Source organism: Eublepharis macularius, chromosome 8 (assembly GCF_028583425.1).
Source record: "Eublepharis macularius isolate TG4126 chromosome 8, MPM_Emac_v1.0, whole genome shotgun sequence".
Taxonomy (NCBI): Eukaryota; Metazoa; Chordata; class Lepidosauria; order Squamata; family Eublepharidae; genus Eublepharis; species Eublepharis macularius.
This window is the reverse complement of record NC_072797.1, coordinates 91861496-91881165: the sequence shown is the minus strand read 5'-3', so window position 1 is coordinate 91881165 and position 19670 is coordinate 91861496. Positions and strand designations below refer to the sequence as shown.

At 43.4% G+C, this 19670-nt stretch overlaps 1 protein-coding gene across 1 annotated transcript in view; it reads left to right on the top strand.

Annotated features, from left to right (window-relative positions):
- The window catches only part of NTRK2 (neurotrophic receptor tyrosine kinase 2), a 236432-nt gene that overhangs the window by 188808 nt on the left and 27954 nt on the right, over positions 1 to 19670 (top strand). Inside the window, exon 17 of the mRNA XM_054987587.1 lies at positions 5397 to 5631. Within this exon, the coding sequence (XP_054843562.1) occupies positions 5397 to 5631 (235 nt within the window). The remainder of the gene's footprint in view (positions 1 to 5396; positions 5632 to 19670) is intronic.

Here is a 19670-nt window from a genome sequence, read left to right as displayed (position 1 = left end):
ACTCCAGTTTAAGCCCACTGTTTCTAGTGACTTTAGGCAGGATTAATTCTCTATAGGATTGCATTGTGAATTTTTAACTGAAGCCTGATCAGTTGACCAGTAGTCAGATTTAGCAGTCATGCTGGGAATGGGACAGATTTCCAACCTCCAAGAGGCCATTAGAAAGCAAGAGCTTGTTTTGTTTATGAAATGCTTTTTAGCTGACATTAGGAAAGCCAAACTGCAGTGAAAGATCATATGGCTATATCCAAGTGAAAACATTTGATCCAAATGGAACACATTCTCAGGCTCTGATAAATCTTGTGATTCGAAATTGTCTGTCCCTCACTTGTGGGATCATCTGTGAACAAGTTGTATGGACTATGTGGTGTTAAAAAGGATGTCTTCCTCCAGGAGATGCCAAAACATCTGTCATTTGGTTAAATTTTAAAGAATATTTAACTTTCCAGATTGCCAAATACTGGAAAATTATAAGTGTTTTTTTCCCTTCCAAATCTAATATTCTATCAGGTTCTTAAGCATATCACCTTTGGTTTAGCTGCTATCTTTTTCCTTTCCCTATCAAAGTAGTTCCAGAGAATTCATCCTGACAAGGCATTGCCTGTTGCTGCATGATCAGGAAGGATATTCTCACCTTGCCTTGTAAAAACTGTTGTATGCCTTTATGATGTCTGGTTTCCTATTATTGTTGAGTGTCACGCTTACTGTGATCAGATTGCCTTTAATTGTTGATTATTATCAGTTTATTGCTACAAATGTGTTTTTTTTATTGTGGCCTGTGGATTTTAATGATGTACTTTTGTCTACTTCAGGGCAGGTCTTTCAATGTCTGTTGTTTTATATGTTGTGTTTGAAGTACTGTCAGGAACTACTTGTGTGCACTGCAGAGTGGCAAGACATGAATATAATAAATTACTTCAATTGTAAGAACTTTTGACTCATAAAATTGTGGATGGGGGATATAAACCACAACCAGGTCTCCTCTGCAGCGAAATGCTTCCTCTTTCAAGAGTCCCTCATGGAGAGGTGAGGCTGCTTAAATCCTATGAAATGGGTCTTAGGCAGCCCCACCGTGCTCGGAGAGAATCCATTGATTCTAAAAGGGCACACATCCATTTCCACAGGGAGAATGTCTTTGCCCGTACCCTGATCTAATGCATGTTTACTTGGAAGCACATCCCATTGTGTTTGAGGAGTTTTCATCTCAAGCCAGAGTACCTGGCAACCTTTTTAAAAAAAGATATCAGTGATATTTAAAGACACATGCAAATAGGTATGTGGTGAATTAGGGAAAAGCGAAAGCCTCCTACAATTGAATGCACACATTAAAAATTAATAATCACTGCAGCCATTCAGCAGCATTGGAGGCCTTCTCTTTATCTGGTGCTGCCTCTCACATTCTAATAGGGAAGTGAACCAAGACAGCAGAGTCCTTGTTTTGGTTCTGTTGACTTATTTTTTGTATTTAGAACACAGAATTATTGTATTAAAACAGACTCAGCGACAATCTTCTGCAGTCTTTCACAGCTTGTGATGCAAATGAAAGGCTGCTTGTAATCAGTAGCTGAAGGAACATTGATTTCTTACCCTGCAGCGCCCCCCAAGGCCACCGATCAAAAATAAGCTTTCACTGCTAAAGCCCCCCCTCTCCTCAGTGTCCTTCAGTGTTTGCTTCCTGCAGCACAGTGTCAAATTGCAGGACAGGAGCTGAAGGTCAGAAGCCTCCCAATGTGCCACATTAGGGCGAGGGGAGGAACAGAGGCACCAAGGCAGCAGAATCAGTGTTGCAGTCACACCTGCAGGGTTGGGTGGTTCTATGCAAACTAAAAAGAAAAGCCTATTTCCAATTTTGATGGAAATGGTTCTTACGGATTTTAGTCAGAGATTCATAATTTAACAGACCACCTATATATGTGGTGACTGCTGCAACAGCATCCCAATAATAAGCTGAGCCTTTTGTCGTACCTGCCCAACAAGGTGGGGCAAAATTGTTTTTTTCACAAAAACAACAGTTTATAGATGCAGAGCAATGAATGGAATAACAGAGCACTGTGCCTTCTCAGAGGCGTTTCAGCCACAACGGACCCTTAAGCTGCATTGGCACAACCTTAACTATCTGGCAGTGAGTTATTAACAGGGAATTGCCATCACCCTACATGGTAGCAAAAGGGCTTGCACCACCTGTCCGCCATGAAATGATGCTGTATTGCAGTTGGCATGTTTAATTCAGCACGTCATCGCATCTGCATCTGGAGCAGTGTTCTCTTTGCCTGGACATCTGGCTACATGGTGGTCCCTTGAAATGCATGTGTGTGGGAGTCCCCAGCCCACAGCAAGACCGTCCATGTGCTGCTCTCAAAATTATAACAATTCTCCGCTTTTATTTTCAAAATGTTTTCAAGCTCCTATGATTAAAAGATCGTAAAATGTGAAATTTTTGCAGCTTAGTACCCAGTAATAACAGGGAGGTGTCAACCCTGCAAACCTGCCTGCTCCTCTTTTTGGATTTCAATTTTTTATCTAATTGATGAGCAACATCCTGTGTGGCATCTTTCCTTTTCCTTTGCTGTTCAAGTTTCTTTTTTAAAAAATCCATGATTTTCTAGACACAAAATACAGAATTTAGAAGTAAATTTATGCTAATTTGCTAAGTTTGCAAACTTAGCGACAGTCACTATATTGGTGTTTTCTGGTCAGAGTTTTGTCTTGATGGCAAATTTCTGGATTGCCTGCAAAAGGTCAATGTAGTTAAGGCTAATTTGTCGTCCCAACACTTGCCACACAGCTCAAGTGAGAAGGGACTCACTTGGAGACATGTGTCTGCCCAGGAGACAAGTATCTCTGGCAGTAAGATGAAAATTACACACACACACACACACCCTACACACACAGCCCTCTTCTATCTGCAAAAGTATGTTGGGTGGAAAGCAGGGACTGACAAAGCCCATCCACCCACCATTTTGGTGAGTGCAATCAAATGTTAAATGGGAGTTGGGGTGAGGTTTCGTCCAACCCACCTTGCATTTAGCTCATGTGTAATCAGACCCCTCAGTTTATCCCACCCTAATCTGTCTTTGAACTTGAAGAAGGGATCTCTGACTCTCAAAAGTTTATAAAACTCTTGTTGGTTTCTAAAGTAGCTCTGGACTCAGATCCTGCAGTGCTACCTACTTTAAATATGCTTCCGTTGTAGCTTTTGTCTAGAGCCCTGTGATTCAGCAACAAAGAAGAGGAACCAAGTTGTCCTGAACACTCCTTCCAGATGATCAAAAAGGCAATAACTGTCCTGCAGACTAAAGTTAAAAGCAAACAGGGGCTTTATGACAATACTTGCAATTCTTATCAAGTTTGTGTTAGGGCTTGTATTGAGGAACTGCCCCAAATATGAAACATACATTTCATGTACACTCAAGATATAATGAAAGGAAATGGTGACAGTTTTTTTAAAACTTCATTTGTACCTTGCCTTTCCCCCCAGTGGGGACCCAAAGCAGCTTACATCATTCTCTGCTCCTCCATTTTTTCCCTCACAACAAACCCCACAGTGTAAATTAGGCTGAGAGTTTTTGAGTGGCCCAAAGTCACCCATCAAGTTCTGTGACAGAGCAGGGACTCAAACCCGGGTCACCCAGATCCTAGTCTGTCACTCTAGCCACTACACTACACAGGCTCTTCAGCAGTAGTTTGGTGAATCAGGTTGGTGTCATTTGTTTTGGTTATGTAGAAATGTTGTTATACATGCCCTCTAATTGAAACAGTTCTATAGCTGGCAGAACTTACAAAATTTGGAAGAATCAGTTGAAAGTGACCTGAAACAAACAAAAGGAATCAATGAACCTCATGTCTAATAACATGAACACCACCCTTGTGTACAGTCCTTTAGCCCCAAGTCAGCTTCCACAACATGTACCACACCTGCCACTTGAACTTCAATAATGGGCATCAGTAATAGTGGCATAGATTAGAAACACATTTTCATTTGTAGACATAGGCATAGCAGTCCAAAACTGGAGACTGGGCTGTTAAAAGCTATGAAATAGCTGGTTTCAGGTTTTGTGGAGCCCTAGGCAGAGAGTGCTCAGGCCTCCCTTTACAGAGCACTAGGCTCCCCTTCTTGCCCTCCCATCCACATGCCCTTACCTGCGTGCATGTCCTCCCTTTTCCCTCTTACTAGCTCTCCCACCACCTGCAGGCACAGCTGCCCACACTGCCTGCATGCCCTTTCCCAATGGTACTGGGTGGTGGGTGCAGCTAGAAGGAATGCTGAGGCTTTGCGCCCCACCCACATGCCCTTCTCCAGCAGGGTTAAACAGTATATGTAGCTGGAAGCAGAAATGACAAAGCACTTGCAAGCAAACAGTGGAAGAGTGTGAGTACAAGCATCAGATGAGAGGCATTCAGCAGCAGTGGGCCCCACCAGAAGCCATGGGCCCTGGCAGGTGCCTCACCTCACTATGTGCCGATGCCAGCCCTGCTATGAAAGATCCACACGAAGGCTGAAGTATTGTCCCATTTTTAAGATTATTTTTTCTTCTGAAGGACAGGGTGTTGGGAACCAATCCTTATCTACCAAAACCTGAAAGTCAACTATGAAACAATCCTCACATTTATTAAACATTATCAAGAATACCAAAAGCAAGGCAGATGAATGGTGTTGCCAGTTCTCTTATATCAGAAAGGCACCTGCGCCTTCGAATGCTGCACTGACAGAGTGCAGAATCACAAGTAGAGAGGAGCAACAATGATGGTTAGACAACTGACAAGCAGTTTGGAATGGTGCAGAAGCCAGGTTAGAGCAAGGGAGTTGGCAACCCCATAGAAGCTTGATACTCCCTGGTCACTACAGAGGTTGGTGTGAGCAAATAGTTGGTGCTGCACCATGAATGCAGTCCACCCCAGCCTCTTCCCTTGGCAGATGGCTGCCTGCATTAAACCAAAGAGACACCAGGACAGTCATGTGTCATATTTCACAGGAGCACCAAAGATCAAGTTGGTCTCAAAGGTGTGCATGTGGTGCTGTTGTGGTTACTTCAGCCGCCCTCCCTTCCAAGGGGGAGTTCCCACCTCTTGGAGATGTAGTGAAGCCCTTGGAGCTAATAATGAGCCTTCCCACATAGGGAGTTATATTGGGACTGTTCCGCATGTTTTGCTGCGGTTGCTCCATGGAGTTCTGCTCCTGCAAGGTGTATTTGGTATACTAACAGTGCAATCCTAAGCAGAGTTACTCCAGTCTAAGCACATTGCTTTCAGTGGGCTTAGGCTGGTATAACTCTATTTAGGATTGCACCATTGGCCATTTAGAGATCTCATTAACTCTTTCAGTTCTTCTGAAGCTATGTCCAATCTTTAGGAAATGTATAATTGGATCTGCTTATATTTTCATGTGTTCAATGCAGGGCACATGGACCTGATGCAGTTCTGATGGCTGAAGGTAATCGTCTAGCTGAGCTGACCCAGTCACAGATGTTGCATATTGCCCAGCAAATCGCAGCTGGTATGGTTTACTTGGCATCACAGCACTTTGTGCACCGTGACCTCGCCACTCGGAATTGTCTAGTTGGTGAAAACTTGTTGGTGAAAATTGGAGATTTTGGAATGTCAAGAGATGTATACAGCACAGATTATTACAGGGTAAGAAATTTGTTTCTTTTAATATCAATGGCTTTGATCTGCCATCTTGTTGCAGATATTCATGGCATATTTACAATGCAAACTTTCTTCTGTTATGAATCTACAGAGGAGGAAATATTAAGAGGGAAGATATCGAGGGAATTTGCTTGTGCATTTCTCTAGAGTAGCTGGCTCACCACTGTCTCATATAGTATTTTGACCTTATAGAACAGTATCTGATAAAGCACACCAGTGTCCTATATACAAAGCTGGATTATTCTTGTCATTTTTTTCCTTGAAGATTCTTCTGATGCCTGAAGGCTACTTGGCAGGATGGCAACCTGAGAAAGAGATTCTTGGCTTGTGGTTATCCAACTTAGTACTCTTATTACACCTTGTAGCAGAATATTCTCTGTTGAACACTGTGAAAAAATGTATCTGTCCTGCTGGTCTGTAGATGTATGACAGACTGAAGGAGGTACTTCATCACAAAATGCACAATATACTTATGGATTTTACTACCACAAGAGGGCTTAGATGCCTTGAACAAGAGAGTAGATAAATTCGTGGAGGATATTAATGGCTCCTAGCCAAGATGGCTAAATGAAACTTCAGTGAACACCAGAGGGAAAACAGCAGGTATAGGCAGTTGCTTTTCTTCTTTGCTTGTGGGTTTTTTGAAGGCTTCTAGTTGGCTACTGTGAGAAACAGACTGCTGGACTAGATGGACTTTTGGTCTGATCCTGTAGGACTTTTCTTACGTTTTATGTTCTTTGGACCATGAGTCAGACCCTTAATCCACTAAGCTCAGTAATCATCTATTCTGATTTGCAGTGGCTCCCTAGAGTCTCAGGCAGAGAAGAATTCTTCCCAACTTGCTTCCTTTTTTGTGTCAGGGACTAACCCTGGGACCTTCAACATTTGCTTTGCCACTGAGCCATGGCCCCTTCTAAGGCATGCTTAGCTTGATCTTATGAAGTCTGGTTTTATGAAGCCCGCATAAAATATGCATCTACAATATTGTACCCCAAGTTAAAGGAGACCCCAGATCTTTCTTATTTGAGGGGAAAGTTTGGTTAAAGGGATACATCACAGATCACAATAAATAGTTTTTCCTTGTAATGGGTTACACACTGCAAGTATTTGCTGCCTTTTCCAGTCTCATAATGTCTACTTTCCTGTAATGACATAATTTGATTCTCATGTATTGGTCTGGATTATGAACTCATGAAAGAGCAAAAGTTAAGTCATTGCTTATGAGCCAATTTGTAAAATTTACAAAGGACTTAGCCAAAGATAAAAACATCTATTTAAACAGAACGTTTATTGTTACTTCTTTAATGAGGCAAGTTGCTGTGGTTATTGTAATGCCTTGTTTGGGCAGTTGGTTTTGATCATGTATAAATTAAAGGTCATATTCACAGGGCATTATGGTCAGGGTGTATAACTCTCCTTGCTAGCTCATTCTTTATTTAGTGAGTGAATCTATAAAACGGCAGAAACTATTTTGAGCAGCACCATTGTTTGAGAGGGACTGTTACATTCAGAAGTGAATTGTTAAATATGGTTAGTGGCAAGGCAAAGGAAGTTACACACAAGGACAGTATTGGTTTTCACCCAGCTGTTTTAATTAAGTGCAGAGAACTCTTTTTATTTTGGTTTGCATGGTCTGTTTCTTCCGTCAGTGATCCAAGCCTAGCAATTAGTAGACATCTGAAGTAGATTTCTGTCATATATTGTCCTCTGGAAATTTACAATATAAAAAATGATGCCACATCAAAGGACTGAACATAGACTAGAGATAAGAGATTGGTGTACAACTATGTGATTTTGCTATAGAAAAGTATTGTCATTAATTGGTTTAAATCTGCAAAATGTCAACAGTTTCTGTCCATTGTTTCTTCAGCATGTGGATTTTATGTGAGGTCCTGCTTGAGGTTTGGTGTTCAGAGAAACAATAACTGAACGGATAGTTAACATATGAACATAAGAAGAGCCTACTGGATCTGGCCAATAGTCCATCCATTCTGGGGTTGCCAGGGGCCCAAGCAGGAGTAAAGGGGGCTGGGGGCAGTGGGGGTACTTATTTCCTGTGTGCTTCCAAAACACTTTTGTGCTCCCGAGCTCCCCCATCATGCCAGAAAATGATGTCATTTTCCAACTCGATGGAAGAAACATGGGGTGCGCAGTTCAGTAAAAATCCCTTTCCAACAGGTGATTTTTACTGAACCGAGCTTCAGTGCAACCTGAAGCTCCCCCATCACTCTGGAAGATGAGCACAACGGAGGATCTGCAGGGCACACTGAAGCCCAGTTCAGTAAAAATCGTTTCCAAATGGGTGATTTTTACTGAACTGGGCTTCAATGTGCCCCCCCCCCCCACCAGTGCTGGAAAATGACATTTTCGGGCATGATGGGGGAGCTGTGAGTTGCAGGAAATTCAGTTCCATAAAATTGCCCCTTTGGAGGCCATTTTTATTAAACAGCTTCAGTGTGCCTGCAGCTCCTCTACTACCATGCCAGCTGAGTGGCATGCCTCACCATGCCAGCTGAGTGGGGCCAGGGGCTGGCAGGTGTGGGTTCTCTTGCCCTGAGCAGGGGGGTGGCAAGCCTACTCCGTTCCGGCATCCTCTTTCTCTCAGTAACCACTTAGAGGTAATTAGAGTGCTCCAGATTTTTCAGATTTGGTGACTGGAAGACAGAAAGGAAATCAGCTCTGACTTTCTATACTCCAAACCAGCACATCTTTTATGTCAATCCTAGACATGCTATTCAAGATGATTCCCAGTAAAGCTGTAGTCTAGTAAAATCCTGGAAGTAAGCTAGTGGTTTTCAGACTGTTATTGAGTTTTCACATGGGAAAGCTCAATAATAGTAGACAAATTTGCCAAAAGCAAATTTTCTTGAAATGTAAAGTTACATATCTAGGATCACTAGGCAATTTCGATGATACAACCACAATTTATGAATAGCAATTATGAAACTTAACAAGCCCCAGGATCTTTCATAATACACAGGGGGTCCATTTCCATTGCAAATATGAATGGGTTCCTGAGCAGACAAGATGATATGGAAGGGGTTCCATGAAGTTTGGAACCATCTCTTGTAGAGCCCCTGGGGATGGGCGGTATATAAATTGAATAAATAAATAAATAAAAATAAATAGGTAGTCAGAGATTATTGTCAACTTTGCCAGACCCCCCTCAGCCCCCAGCCTCCTCCAGCCTCTGCAGACTGCCACCACTCACCTGGCCACTTGGGGGAAGAGGTACTTGGAAAGACTGGAGGCAAGCTTGAGGCACATGTGTGAAGTGCATGTGAACGCCCACCTGTCACACCAGAAAAAGATGTCATTTCTGGCTCCATGCAGAAGGGGCAGGTTGTGCTGATTCTCTAAAAAATTGGCCTCAAACACTTTGGTTTGGGGTAAGTACCCACTACCCTCCCATTCACTGCCCCTGTCCCCCAGTTTGGCCCCCAGTGGACCTGGCAATCCAGTTGTGCACAATGGAAATGGGGAGGGGAAAAAGAGAGCTGAAATAGAATGAATTGAATAAACAAGCCATTTCTCTATTAACCATTCACCTTAAGTTGCCCAGACCAACTGCTAGTAAATTCAAGAGCAAAAATGATGGTGGACAGAGATCTAATGTAGCTGAACCCCATTCCAGCTGTTGGACTGGTTTGGGGAATCCAAAGCCCCTACTACCACCTTTGAATTAAATGGGTTTTGACATTTTAAAGTAACCATCGCCTCTTTGGTGACTACTTCAAAGTGTCAGCCTGCTTAATCCAAAGGCCTATCACCTTCCTAAAACAAAAGGGCCAGTTGTGAAACCAAAGTCCTCAAATGATCACAAGAAAACTCTCGGTTTGATGAAGAAGGCCAAACAGTTGTGGGTCTTATAGCAGTGACTTTTATAACAAGCAAAAATTCTTCCCTTCCCTGAAACTGGGGTTACCACTCTCCAGGTGGGGCCTGTAAATCTCCTGTAATTACTATTGCTCTCCAGACTAAAGAGATCAGCTCCCCTGGAGAAAATGGCTGCCTTGGAGGGTGGACTCTGGAGAACTGGGTTTGATTCCTTACTCCTCCGCTTGAAGCTAGCTGGGTGACCTTGAGTCAGTTACAGCTTCTCAGAGCTCTCTTAGTCCCACCCACCTCACAGGGTAATTGTTGTGAGGATAACAACAACACACTTTGTGAACCACTCTGAGTGGGCATTAAGTTGTCCTGAAGGGCGGTGTATAAATCAAATGTTGTTGTTATTCATTATACCCTGCTAAGGTCCCTCTGTTCACCAAACTGACCTCAGGCTGCACCCAAAAATACCCAGTAATTTCCCAATCTGTTGGCAACACAACCTGAAACTAACAGACTACTGATGTCCTTAGTGAACTGTTACAGTGAAGCATCCCCAGGTTGGCAGAGTAGCAGGAAGCCTTGACAAGCTGAGCCAAAGCCTCAGTTCCCCTGTAACCTTGATGACCCTTTCCCAGACCAAAGGTGTTGCGTGATGGCAGCCTGATATGCAGGATAAGGCTGTGCCATACAAGGTCAGATGTCAGCCTGGGCCCAAGTGTAGAAACTGCCATTTTGGCAATGTGGCTTTGAATCAACAATTACTCCTACTATAAAAGAAACTAGAACATACAGTGAGCTCCTGCATTGTACTATTTAATTGCATATTCTGCTGCTGACTGTTCTATCAGCTGTTCATTTGCCTGTCTGTACACCTCTAGCTTTGCCATGCACAGTGGAAAAAGAATGTGGCAGCTACTGATGTCGACATAATCATCTTTATTAATGTGTTAGAACCTGGCACTCCATGATGCCTGCCCTGATTTGTTGAGGTTTTCATTTGCATTCATGATTATTGTATGTCGTTTGCCTGTTTACAGTGAAAAGAGGCCCACAACTCTTGTGCTCCGTCAGATTGTTAATGATATTCTGCACAGTGGCAGCTCAGCTATTAAGAGATGCTGCAGGGATGACTGTGGAGAGAGATAACCTTTGGATAATTGGCATGTTGCGCTGCAGCATGGTGTTAGCTACACAGGCATTGTTTGTTTGTTTGTTTAGAGCCTGCCTGGAATCATAGTACAGACAGGATGGGAAAGTACTTTAATTATCCAGTGCAGTAAAGCCAACATGTAATGAGATGACAGGGTTCCTTCCCACCGCAAGCCAGGCTACCTGAGTCTCAAGAGATAAAGGGCGTGTAGTGGTTTTCCTCTCCCCAGTTTGGATAAAGGCCAAACAGAACTTATGTTCTAAAACGTTCTTTTGATATTCTGCAGAGTTACAGCCTGTTTATAATACTAATCTTTACCTTAAAATGTTTAAATTTCATGCTTATTAGCATACTGCCCCCCCTTACTGAAATCTTTGGGTTTTCACTGTTCACACTTCTATTCTCCCAAGAAGAGAGTTTTCCCGTCTTTATCTGGCACTCAAATTAGGTAACTCGTTAACATGTTTTACAAATAGAATTAGCAACAATAGTTTTCCTATATGTTAGCTCCTTCTACATAGAATTAAATTGGAGCTCCCTGCTTGTCATTGCTGCTTTATACATTTATTTATGCAGCAGTCCCAAAATAAGACAGGCGTTACTAACTGACTGAAGAAATCAGAAGACAAAGCCTGACTTAAAAAAAAAGTTTCTATAGACCAAATTTATATTTTCTGTATAGCTTGATTTTGCTTACACACTGTTTTCTGTACTGTTCCTCTTTCCACAAAAGGTCTAACTAAATGAGATGGTGGGGAATCTGTGGTTGGTTCTTCTCAGCATTTGAAAATAAAATTGGCAGCCAGACAGACCCTCAACTCAAACTGGGGCCATGCAGGGTGTGGCCTGCATGGAATTGAACTCTTCCACTGCTGTAGGGTTTCACAAATCAAAACCACCACCCTTGTCTCATGGTGCAATTAGCCTTGCAAAAAGGGTTACCAAATGCCCACGATTGGTGGGCAAGCTCCTGGTTGTTTGTCCCTCTACCTCCCTTTGGAGGAGGCAGGCCACCCGGCAATTGTCCACCACCAGCAGGCAGCCTAAGCAAAAGGGCATGTGTGCTCCTGACTCCCGTGCACAAAGATGTTACTTCTGCAAGGGACATTATCGCATGGAGCATGGGAATGTGTTTCATGCATGAAACGCAGTATTTGGGATGAATTCTAAAGGAATATGCACAGACACAAAGTGTGCCTGCACCCACAGAACTGCGCACAGCTCTGCGCAGTAATATCATTTCTGGAAGTGACATCATCATGCACATGAAAGGGAAGTCCAGGTGAGTATCACCACTCCCTCCCATTGGTTGCCAGAAAGACCTAGCAACCCTACTTACAAGAGAGGAAACACCCATTTTGTACTTCCAAGGCTAATAATAGCCTAAGCAAAACTGATTAGGAGTGGCGGGGGAGGAAACTCCCATATAAACCCAGTCCAAATCAAGGGTCCACACAGCTGCTATTTCTATTTAAAACTTGTGGGAAACTGATCATGAATTTTCCCGGTATCTCATCTAGTTAGCCTCTAAATTGTGAAGAATCACAACATACTTTTGTGGTAACTAGAAAAAGTATAATAACAAAGATTGGTACTAGAGTTATGCAAAACAAACGAGCCAAAAATACATCTGTAAATCACTGGCCCAGCTCATTAAAGTTGCTTCCAGAATGGTGAAACTAATTTGGGAAATGAAGCTGTAATGACTCCCCCCTTCCAAAAAGATTGTGTGTTTCATTCAGTTCTTTCCATGCAGTAGCAGTGCAGGCAGGCAGGCACTGGCCAGGCAGTGACAGGTGGCAGCATTTTTCTTAACAGCAACAAACCATCCTATCAGATCCCAAGCGAAGAAACATCCCTCACATAGCATAACTCCATTGTGGGAAGTGGAATATGATCACTGAGCATGAGAGTTTTTTGTCTTCAGCATCTCCTGGGCATTGGCACTGAGTGGCTCATTATCATAGGAATCGATTCTCAAAGGGCTTGCTTTCCTCCAGGGAAGGGAGCTGTAGATGGCATGGTGCTGTTGGCATCACCTTGCCAATCCCTTTCTGTGCACTTTTATACACTGTGAGTTCCTGCATCATTCGACCCACCGGTCCCTCCCTCAGCCGTCTTCCTGGGCGTAGTGGCGGGAGGGTCTCCCTCAGCCTCAGAATAGGCAGAGGAGGGGGTTGTGCCACCTTGTTCCTCCTCCTGCCTGCTGTGTCGTGAACTTCCTCCACCCTTGCTCTGTAGTCATGCCAGCCATCTCCTCCTCAGTCTCACTGAGAGCCCTCCCTTTATAGTGCCCTTCCAGCCCACCCCCTCCCCGGGGTAGCCAATCTGCCCCCTGTTCCTCCAATCCACTACCTGCACCGGCAGTGCCCTCCCGGGGATGGACCAGGTTCTGCCCATCACTGGGGAACTCTCCCGCCTCCCCGGGTTGGTACCTAATGGAGAACTTGTTCCAGCCCTCCCCTGACTCTGCTTTCCCAACCAGGCATCCCCACTGCTGCCCCACCTGGGCTCAGCCCATCCTCGGCACTTGCTTGGGCAACCCTGCCTCCATCAGCCCTGACGGCACCCTGCAGCAGCTCCTGTGCTGTGACAGTGCTTGGTGGTAACTGCACAGATCAGCTGTTTGGTGGGCCTCTCCTGCTGCTCTGCCACACAGCTCAGCTGGCCCGCAGTGTCTTCCTGCCTCCTCTGGCCTGTGGCATTTTTCTTCCTCCTCTCCCCAAGCGCGCCCCATGTTCCCCCTGGGCTGGGTAAGGGGGCTGGGGCCAGGGGAGGCAGCAGGCTCTGGGCTCAGCATTGGGGATGTGACAGGGCTCCAGGTGTGGCTGGCGGTTGGTGGGGGTCACCGCCAAGTCCAGAGCGGTTGGGGCCGACTTCGGACACACATCATGGAAGGAAAGGCTGACAAACAACCACATAGGTGTGAGGAGGGAGGGGTCTTCTCCAGTCTGTGAATCCCTGGCTACAACAAAGACACATGTTATGCAGATTGTACTGAAAATGGGAAATAATAAATAATAATTAAAAGTGAGCTGCATCAAGGAGAACCCAGGCATGTGTGGAGTAGGACCAGGTTGCTCATTCTGTGGCCTTCTGCTGCTGCTGTCCTTCGCTTAGGTGCTAGCACTGTCACTAAAGAAGTCCTCCAAAAATAATGGGTCAAGTAGCTGGAGGAGGAACTTCACCCTGCCTAGGAACACTTCTGTCTTTTCTGGGGTCTTCTGATGAAAACTGTTAACGCAGCATTAAATGACGTGGAGGTATCAGGCACTGTGCACAGTCGCACACCCACAGCCAAGTCTTTCCAGATCAATATTCCACATGGAACCCCTGGTCTGCTAAGACTTGTCTGCATTCATTTTTTTTATAGAGACTGTGACTTTGGCTTTAGTTTAATTTCTTGTCCTTCATCCTTCAACCCCGAGTTAACCATTTTAGTTAGAAAAGAGAGACCGGGCGATCTGCCGGGTCTCCCACCCTTATTGGTAAAAAATAGGGGGGAGGGTTATCTCATCCCATTAACAAAACCAAAGAATCACTCCCAGTCTCACCGTGGTGGACTGTTTTAGGAAGGAGAGGAATCACTGGTGTAGGAGGTTATGAGTGAAACATAACACTGACTCCCATGTTGACAACATGGCAATCCCCCCCACCCCCAATTTCTCTGCTAGTATATTTAGGGTAACGTGAAACAACATTATGGCCCAGTGTCAAGTCAAGATAGATTGAGGGCCAAATGCAAAAGATCATGGTTAATGTGGTATGCACGGTCTACTCTGGTCAAAAACAGTAAATTTCAAAGAACAACAGGTGCTCAGAGGCAGAGGGAGTCAAGTTAAGAGTCACAGATCCAGCAGTTCTCTCCATTGTGACAAGAAATCTGATGGTGAGGTGAAGGCCTTTGTTGGAAACACTTCACTTTATTTTAAAGCCCGGAAGAGCTATACAATGCTCTTTCTAGGCTTTTTGGTTCTGGAGTTCAAAGATCAGAATTGAGGACGGAGCTCGGACAGATCCATCTGCATCGATTCTGGCAGGTGGCTCCTCCTGAGCTTTGAAAGAAAGGAATCACTTCTCATCATGGGAATGAGCCTATAAAGTGCAGAGAAAACATGGCGTCAACAAGCAACAGCAGGACACAAAGGTAATGTATTGGCACTATCACAAAGCAGGAAAGGTTTTTTTAATTTCACTGAACTGTGCTGCTCGATAAGGGAGAGAGCTCTCCTGCTTAGGCGCTGGTCTGCTGCCACCATTTTGGCAGCTTCCCAACATGGTGTGAACCCACTGACACTTGCCTTCTTTGACACCCATTGTTGTATGTGTTTTGTACTTGAGGAGAAACTCATTGTTGGATCAATGGGATTTTGGACTAGAAGGGGGAACTAATGGTTGGTTTAAAAAATTGCAGTTTTTGGCTAAGCATGAATAAATACTTGTTTCCCCAACTCCATGAAAAGAACAGTGTGTGTACGTGCAGCCACCCAACACTGGCCTTGATCCCTTTCCCCAAGCATTCTTTGGGGTCTTTAAACACCTAACCATGTTGTTGTGTGTCTATTCAAACTTGGTGGGTCAATGATTTAGAGGGAGAACTGTGTTCTGAATGATTTTGATGCCATTAAGTGCAAAAACAGCTTCCAAAGAGTCTTGTTTCCCTAACTCCTCTTGAAAAGAACAGCTAACACCCACCTTTCATGCACACAACAGGCTAAAATTCATGCTAATGGAAAATCCGAAACAAATTAGTTCCGAACTGGCATGGGCCCACCTAGAACAAACCAACAGTGGCATGGTGTTTGTTTGGATCCAGAACTGAAATAGAAATTTTCTCAGTGTACACCTCTAGTTGGCAATCTCTGAAATATAGTAATAGCAGTTTGATCATAATTTCCCGAAACATTTTGCTAACAGGATCTACAAAGTTGAACTTTAAATTAAGTTTTGTCTTTTGTTTGTGCCTCATCTGTCATCCATCATTCTTTCAGATAATGAACTTGATGGTTGAGTGCCTATCAACTGGGAAACAGGGACCCCTGCAGGAAGGTAGTTTTCAAATTTCACAATAATAAGAAGTAAGACTTTGAAAATATGGTCTGGAGTGTATGGCACTGTTTGCCCTCTAGGATGCACCTAATATTCAGGGCAGCTGAGCATCAGATAAATGGGGAAAAGGGAAACATGTAAATACTTCCTCTGATTCTAATTTATGACACAAATCTAAAGACTTCTTAATCTGAAGGGAGCAGAATTCCCAACAGTTTATATCCTGGAATGGTTAAATTAGCGGCGGGGGGGGGGCATGCACCTTGAACTCTGCATTTCCCAACCACAGTTTGCCCCCTCAGTCAAAGTAAAAGGCAGACACCAGGTTTGGGTGTAAATAAAGGGCCACTTTTATTAACTGGAATGTAACACAACCTGTCATATTGTGGCAAGGGATCTATCTGTGGTACAGGTCAAGCCCTAGGGTCCACATGGACCTCCGCCTTGACCTGCCTGGGTGAGCCCCCACTGCCCCAGGGGTATTCCATCCAATGGATGGCTGGGACCCGGCAGCCAGGTAAGTGGTTCCCCCTCTAAAGCTCCAACCCCCACAGCTGTGGAGCCTGGGGGTGGCCTTGTCCAGGGTCCCCATCAGGCAGTCTGCCCTCACAGCTGGCAGCCGTACAGCCTCGAAGGGAAAGGAGGGGAGAAAATACTTCCTCAACACACTGCTCAACACAAGGAAAAAAGGAAGTATGCCAAAATGCTTCAACACAGGTATATTACCTATACAATGTGCAATACTAGTAACTTCAAAATTAATACAACAGTGAAAGTAAATCCAGTGCACAAACGGGGAGAGAGGAAAAGTCCCAATATATAATGTCCAAAAATATTTCTTCAAAACTTGCTCACGTCACCGGGAGATACCGATGCCAACGGGATCCAGAGGTAACTGGTTGATGGCATCCAAGGTTGAAAATAAAGGTCATTTGCATTGAAGCTGTAATTGAATTTGATTTGTGTATATGGGTGTTGACACGATTTCGCCTGGTTATTGATGTTGGTGGCCTGATGAAGGACCCGCTCTGAAACGAGCGGAACGAAATAAGACCGGTGTAGCTCGTTGCCACCCCTTTATTTTCAACCTTGGATGCCATCAACCAGTTACCTCTGGATCCCGTTGGCATCGGTATCTCCCGGCGACGTGAGCAAGTTTTGAAGAAATATTTTTGGACATTATATATTGGGACTTTTCCTCTCTCCCTGTTTGTGCACTGGATTTACTTTCACTGTTGTATTAATTTTGAAGTTACTAGTATTGCACATTGTATAGGTAATATACCTGTGTTGAAGCATTTTGGCATACTTCCTTTTTTCCTTGTGTTGAGCAGCCGTACAGCCTCACCAGCCGCTCCTGACAGACCCCAGTTCCCACCTAATGGGAATGTGCCAGGGGGGTCACTGGCCCGCACATTTAATCCCACCCTACCAATGGCCAAACTATGAACAACACTCACCACCCAATTAACAAAACAATCCCTACAGTGCAAGGTAGGTGAAAAACAACTCCCCCTCAAAGCCAATTAGGGGAGAAGAAAAAATTCCTACCTAGCCCCGATAAACAGCGACCGGCTAATCCTGCACTGCACATAGGGAGACGTGGGTGGGCCAAGCTTCAAACGGCAACTGAGAGGCCGGGCGAGTGGAGCCAGTAATCTCCACTTGGCTCCACCCCCGGCAAAGCCCCGTATGCCCGGGAAAGGCAAGCTGCCTTTTCCCCTTCCGGGCTAGCAAATGCAGCCCCCTAGCAGCCTGGTCTGCGTGCCGGGAGGGCCATCTTCTCTTCCCACCCAACTTTGCCAAATGCCTTTTTTGCATTGTATCACTCATGTTCAGGACTAAGTGTGTTTTTTTTGGTTTGTTTGTTTTATGCTGTATATAATCTGCCTTTTTATTGAGACTTAAAGCAGATTACACAGTATAGGTCAATGCAATAAGTGGCTTGGGACATTCAGTAAACAACATCCTGCTCCTCAGTCAATGCTATATGAATTGAGTTACAACTAGACTTTTGAGATTCAGTGCCAGATGAACAGTTAGATGTTCATCTAACTTCAGAACTCAGTAATCAATCTATTATTCCTCTACCCCCTCTAAATTTCCTAGTCCTCCCAGTTAATCTTGACTCAGATACAATTTGGCAATCCAGTGTTTCCACTGTCTAAAAGTTTCCATTATTTGTCTTTTCTTCATCTTCAAAGTTTGGTTGGTCTGCAACAAACTCGGAATCCAATATACATTATACTTCCTTCAATGAAATCAATTAGAATTCAACACACAGCAAGTTCACAAATCATATTAAGATTTAAGTGGGACTGTGTTTAAATTTGTATGGTTAATGTGCAGAATCTACAATACAGGCATTCAAACTGATATTGATCAAGTGAGACCAAGTTGGCATGAACTTTTTCTAAAATAAAACAAGGAAAATCTAAGGAAGCACAATGCCTTCACAGGTCTTTCATTGTGCTTACTTTATACCACTGCCAGTTTGCATACTCTCAAAATTACATATGTAAATATAGTCAGACAATATGAGCTGGCGTTGGTGGTTGTGAAGTCAAGAACGTAAATTTTGGATTTGTTTGGATCAATTCAAATTCTACACTGACATCAGTAGGGACCAGCTCTAATAAGCTTTTTTGCTGATCTCTCTCTGGACATACTTCTTTACCAAAATTAATCGTTGGTTTGGATTAAATTCTTGATGTTACATATAGGATTCTGTTTTGAGAATGTAACCTGAGTAAGTTCTAGAGAAGAATACATCCTTACTATCTAAACAGATCCCTGTGCAAGATTCATTTTGAAATGCTTTCAAATTGTTCTAGAACTACATATAATTTATTATTACTCTCAATCTGCTGCTGCTACCCTTATGGTTTCTTGTTCCTGATGTGATTTTAGCCTCCCACTTTTGTTCATTGCTTGTTAATGCTTTTATCTTTATCAGCAAGATCATAAGAATAATATAATCTGTATCTCCGGCAGTTTACATATTTCTGTCACTGTATATTGAACTCTTGATCTGAATCCAAAACTGGTATGGCCTACATTGCCTTCCAAACATAAAAAATGGGAGCTCTCCAATTGAATCCTGCCTTGCATCCTTTTTTTTAATCTCATGACTGACAATAGGTAAATTTAATGTTTTGTTAATATTTTGTTTTATTTATTGTACATTAATGAATATTTTAAAATTTATTGGACTCATAATAACTTAGTATTTACATGTTTATATCAACTGTTCTTGATTTCTTAAAATTACTTTAATTCATGTTTGGGAATACTAACACTGAACACAAGCTAAGCAAACTCACCTTCACCAGGTTGTGGGATAAGCAAAATGTCCAAAGTAGTAACTACTTTTAAGACATATAATTTCTTATCTTGCATGATGAGCCAATGTATTTCCTTATGTTCTTCCATAGTTCATAGTATATCCAAAGGAGTACAATTAAATTACCCCATAATGTTCCCTCAAAGCCAGTTAATTTACTAAATTCAATAATTAATTCAGGTGTAAAATTAGACTTCTGGTCACTATGAGTTCATCTAAGGAAACCATAATGATTGATACGGTTTTCCTCCAACATGGCAGCTTCTGTCTTTGGATTCTGGTCTTTTGTTGAGTAACTTGTACATGTTTTATCAGATGATTGGCAACCACTAAGTTTTTTTAGCACTTCAGAAATCAATTCCAGTGGAGAATAAGTTTTGTTTACGAGTTCAGCAGCCTTTTCCACTTTTAGCTTTCCTATTAATCCAGTATTAACACTTCTGCCTTTTTTCTCCCTACTTGTATCATCTGCCAGTAAAATATCTCTCTGGCCGGACTTCTATCTATTTGAATGCAAGATGTCAATCTCCAATCTCTAACATGGTGCCTCTGGGCACAATGGCACCCACCAACACCTTTGCTGGTGCCCACCAAGTGGTTTAAGAAAGTACGTGGGGCCCCTGCTCTTTCGCCTCTCTCTTCATTGTACTTTTT